The following is a 2,419-nucleotide window of genomic DNA, read 5'->3' on the forward strand; positions in this document are numbered from 1 at the left end:
AATTTGCACGAGTAATTAACCCCTCGGTCCCAATTTTCATTTTGCGCATGAACGAAAAAACTGTTTTGGATGTAAAAAAATTATTGTGTATTTTTTCCCTAGGGTATTTTTGAAAATGGATAAGAAGGAAGAGGAAAAAGTATGCGTTACTCCTTCCACACGCAGTACTTCGCCTTCAAATGGTAAAGCTGTCCTGAAACATATTCGTATTCTTGAATTATCATATTTTGGTATAAAAACATTCATTAAATTTACCTTTAATTTCAACTTACTTTTAAGTATGATAATTTATAATTACAATTACAAAAAAATCCAAATTTTGCATATGGGAGCTTTAATATTTTTGCTTTAATTATCGTTTTTCAAATAATCCTTCCTAAATAATTTTTTGAATATTTGATGTCAATGATGTATGTATATTTTGGTCACGATTACTGGGACATTTTCGATATTTAAAATGAATAGAAATATTTGATCTGCAAAGGTTGTTGACGAGGTGCAAGAACTCGGATCCCCAAACAAATTTTCACTCCCTCTCAGAGCTGCCAAAAAGAGAACAAGATATCACAAGTATTTAAGGAAAAAATGAAGGCAAAAGATTCAACAGTAAGTACTACTTTATTGAATAACTTTTTTATAATGCGAGAAAGAATGCAAAAGATATATACTGTTGAGTGTATAGAAATTGGTAGAGAAAACGAAACAGTTCATCATGAAAAAAATGGACGACCGCTGTTTAATGGCTGCTCTAAATAACTTGAGTATGTAAGCAGTAGTTACTTGATCCAATGACTTTGGTTTGTAACATATAATTCAATAAATCTTTTAGTAGCACACGCTTTTGGGGTTTCATATCAAGAAAACAATAAGTTCCTAAATAAGTCGAATTCTTTTTCAGATGATTAATCGAGCCCTGAATAATGACTTATTGGCATATGTAATAGTATCAATTTTCATATGTTTTTCAATTTGATCATGTCAGCTTTATACTTTTAAGTCAGCAGTCCGACACTTACTGAGACCTAATTTTTGAAGTGTCAAGAAACATCAATTGAACAAGTAGTCATACTAACTTAACGCTCAGCTGCTAGCGAAATGATCACACTTTAAGACACAGCACTTTTATCATTATTGACGAATCATCTCAAATCTATTTAATCTAATTAAAATGCTTGTTTTACCAACACATTAAAAGGGGTTTGAATGTCCTAATTATATCTTACTATAGTCCAGTTCTTCTACTCTGACTACAGGCCTATGAGTAAAATAGAGAAAAACGAGGTGATTTTTCCATGAAAGTTATATGTTACAAGCTAAACTAGTCGGATCAAATATGTATAAAATTATTTATTTATGCAATTTCCATATAAACGAGTTGACTGTTTGAAATTTTTAGAAAGAAAACAACAGCACAACGAAGGTCGTCCGTTGTTCACTGCCAGAAAAGAAGAAAAATGTTATTTTAACAACGAGTTCCACACAAGTAAGTAGCATGCACCATGCAACTATCTTTCGCAACGTTCTTAGTATATTTCAGTAATTTAATATGAGAAAAATTGTAAGTTCAAACGAACAGTTCACAAATTTTAACCCTCAAAGGGAACACTTCTTAATACATCCTTAGATATTCTAGTCTGAGAAATATCATGAGTGGTATTAAAATAATGCAAAGTAGGAAGAAAAACATCTCCAAACCCTTAGTGATGATTTAACTTTAAAAGAAATACCTGAAGAAAAAAAACGTACAGACAATCGTGGAAAAAATCGGAAAGCCCGTTGGGTGTGTGACACGCAGGGTGCCCTTTAATGGTTAAATTATTTTTTGCTATTAATTCCACTCATTTTTTTTAATTTTTACATTTTTGATGACATTTTCTCAATCTTTCCTTCAAACACCATAATTTTCGTTTTATTTAATTAATTTTCAGGCCTATGCTCTTTATGCTTGTATTATTTTTGCTCGATTTTCTTCACAAGTATTCGATTGGCTCTGCCATAACAAAATTACCATTTGCGAACGCTAATCTACGTACCCTCACTGTCCTGAGATTCACACCTTCGAAGAGGGCCATTCTTCGACACCTTTCCATAAATATAATAAGTAGCCATAATGACATAATGCATCCTTGCGTATCACCTTTCATAGTATCGAACTAGTCACTTAGTTTCCCATTAACTCTTACACTCGCTTTGCTACCAGTATATATTATTTTTATTGTTTTTAGGATCCAAACTTCATCTTCGTACTCTTTAAGGATTTCCTAAAGCTTACTTTTATCCACCTAGTGTCATAATATACGCTTTTGGTAGCATTAATACTGATTCGATATTTTAATTTAGAAACTTAAACTGAAAAATCTACCCGCTTCGCGGTAACAATCTCATCGCACGCTGTGCGCGCGGCTTGCTTCGTTCGCGA

At 32.4% G+C, this 2,419-nt stretch overlaps 1 protein-coding gene across 1 annotated transcript in view; it reads left to right on the forward strand.

The window, feature by feature from the left end:
* Positions 1 to 107: 107 nt before the first annotated feature.
* LOC117177256 overlaps positions 108 to 2,419 on the forward strand; it is a 9,955-nt gene continuing 7,643 nt past the window's right edge. Inside the window, exons 1-2 of the mRNA XM_033367837.1 lie at positions 108 to 182; positions 485 to 606. Of these exons, the coding sequence (XP_033223728.1) occupies positions 586 to 606 (21 nt within the window). The 5' untranslated portion in view covers positions 108 to 182; positions 485 to 585. The remainder of the gene's footprint in view (positions 183 to 484; positions 607 to 2,419) is intronic.

The sequence above is a fragment of the Belonocnema kinseyi genome, chromosome 7 (assembly GCF_010883055.1).
Source record: "Belonocnema kinseyi isolate 2016_QV_RU_SX_M_011 chromosome 7, B_treatae_v1, whole genome shotgun sequence".
In the NCBI taxonomy this organism is placed as follows: domain Eukaryota; kingdom Metazoa; phylum Arthropoda; class Insecta; order Hymenoptera; family Cynipidae; genus Belonocnema; species Belonocnema kinseyi.